We start from the raw sequence: 2315 nt of genomic DNA on the forward strand, positions 1-2315 counted from the left end.
CCTGACCAAGCAAAGGATTCGGTGGGGGAATATTGCTTGACATTACCCACCTATGGCATGCATTGGATGGCGTGTGATTGAAAGGGAGATGCATTCCCTTATATGCTTGGACCATAGTTCAGTATTCATGTGGAATAACTTGCAGTGCTTAAAATGACAACAGGCGTTCATCACAGTCGTGGCTCTTGCTTATGAAGGCTGTGTCAACCTGGAAGAGATTTGTGGGGTAGACAAAGATTTTGTTCCTGTGTTGGAGTCTTTCACCTGCTGGAGGACTCTGAGGCCAAAACTGCCTGAGCAGAATTGTATACAAAGTGCATCTGGAGGCTGGGCGAGGTGGCTTACGCCTATAATCCCAGCACTTTGAGAGGCTGAGGCAGGTGGATCACTAGAGGATAGGAGTTTGAGACCAGCCTGGCCGATATGGTGAAACTCCTTCTTTACCAAAAAATACAAAAATTAGCCTGGTGTGGTGGTGGGCGCCTGTAATCCCAGCTATTTGGGAGGCTGAGGCAGGAGAATTGTGTGAACCCAGGAGGCGGAGGTTGCAGTGAGCCTAGATTGCGCCACTGCACTCCAACCTGGACAACAGTGAGATCCTGTCTCCAAAAAAAAAAAAAAAGTGCATCTGGATTTTTTAATACAACCTTAGACCATTTTCTTTAGCTTTAGGTGTCTGCAGTTGCCCTTGGATCTGTTCTCAATCCTCAGTGCGTGTGGCAGCGTGTGGTCGTAGAGAGCTGGGCAAAGTTCACTTTCTCTTTGCTGACAGTCTCACCTCTTCTCATTGGGAAGCTGCACAGGCGTCTTTGGGATGGTTCAGTCCAGAGGCCCCTGTTCTCCTTTTTTCCTGGCACTCTCTGATCCCCCTCTGCATGGCACCCCTCTACTCCTGCCAGGTTGGACTGGAACAGAGACCTTTGAACAAGATGACATTTGTAGACAACCTGATCCATCAGGATGTGGAGAGATTTGGATGAATGGCAAATAATTTGGGGTTAAATTATGGCCCAGAGAAGTAAGCAAATGAAAAACTAAATAATTGTAAATGTATCTGGGAAGCAAAGGTATTCATAATATGTCCCATGGCCAGCTGCAAGTAGTATTTAACTAGACATGCTGTTGTCAAAATTGAACATGAATCAAGCCAAATACTAATATATAGCTATTGAGAGAAGGTTGGCAGGAAGAAATCATGGGTGAAGGTGGGTGGAAGTGCTAATCTTAGCTATAGATTTTAGGTAAAACTGATTCTGAAAGCTTTCTTTGAAACAATTTTATAATTTTTTTTTCTACGTGTTTCTAGCACAAGGACTCAACTTTTTTGGTTATAATGTTCATTAAAACATATGCCTTCAATTTGTTCCTCTTTGTACTTTTTTGCTGATTTAGCAGATATAAATCACTTGTTAGTATTTTTAACTACCCAAGTTAAAATGTACATTTGTGTTATTACTGGTCTTATATTTGAAGGTGCGAGGGGTCTTGTGCTGCTCGTTACTGGTTATATTGAGCATTTCATAACTGCTACCTCCTCCTAAATCCTGTATTCCAACCGCCACTGCTGACAACGCCCAGCCTCCATTGTGGATGTGGGGAATTGTGTTAGCATGCTTGCTTCTGCCACGGCACTAAAGCCTAACTTGCTTAGGATCTTGCTGTACTTGGAGAGAGCATCCAGTCGCTGAGCCTAGCAGCCAGGCTCTTGTGACTCCCTGGGAAGTGGGTGAAGACCTAGCTCCTGGCTGCAGCATTGGGGAGGCAGGCCCTCCAGATGAAGACTTCTCACAATGGAGGGGAGGCAGTTTTCTCAAAGGAAATTGAGTGCTATTACGTACTCCGCTTCCCACTTTCTCTTTCAGGGTGGGAATCTGTTAAGCCTCCTCTCTCCCTCCTGCTCTGCAACCACAGAACACTTCTTTTTTTTTTTCTTTTTTTGGGTGTCTCAGTTTTGCCCACACTGGAGTGCAGCGGTGCAATAGTGGCTCATTGCAGCCTCCAACTCCTGGGCTCAATCTATCCTTCCACCTCATGCTCCCCCATAGCTGGGACTACAGGTGCATGCCACTGTGCCCAGCTAATGATTTTTTTGGTAAAGATTGGGTCGTACTACATTGCTCATGCTAGTCTTGAACTCGTGGCCTCCAGCGATCTTCCCGCCTCAACCTCTTGAGTTATTGGGATTATAGGAGTGCGCTACCATGCCCAGCTCTGTGGAAAATTCTCTGTGGCATTCTGTCTCCTGAAAGTGCTGAAGGGACGAAAAGGGCTCAGTGTCCTTCTTCTCTTCCCTGGCACTTTCAGACCATTTTCCT

The 2315-nt window shown here is 45.7% G+C and overlaps 1 protein-coding gene across 1 annotated transcript in view; it reads left to right on the top strand.

Moving 5' to 3' along the window:
• ALDH7A1 (aldehyde dehydrogenase 7 family, member A1) overlaps positions 1-1878 on the top strand; it is a 69594-nt gene extending 67716 nt beyond the window's left edge. Inside the window, exon 19 of the mRNA XM_011981221.1 lies at positions 1863-1878. Coding sequence (XP_011836611.1) covers positions 1863-1878 — 16 coding nt within the window. The remainder of the gene's footprint in view (positions 1-1862) is intronic.
• Positions 1879-2315: the final 437 nt, after the last annotated feature.

Source organism: Mandrillus leucophaeus, unplaced genomic scaffold, assembly GCF_000951045.1.
Source record: "Mandrillus leucophaeus isolate KB7577 unplaced genomic scaffold, Mleu.le_1.0 Scaffold221, whole genome shotgun sequence".
NCBI classification, from domain to species: Eukaryota; Metazoa; Chordata; class Mammalia; order Primates; family Cercopithecidae; genus Mandrillus; species Mandrillus leucophaeus.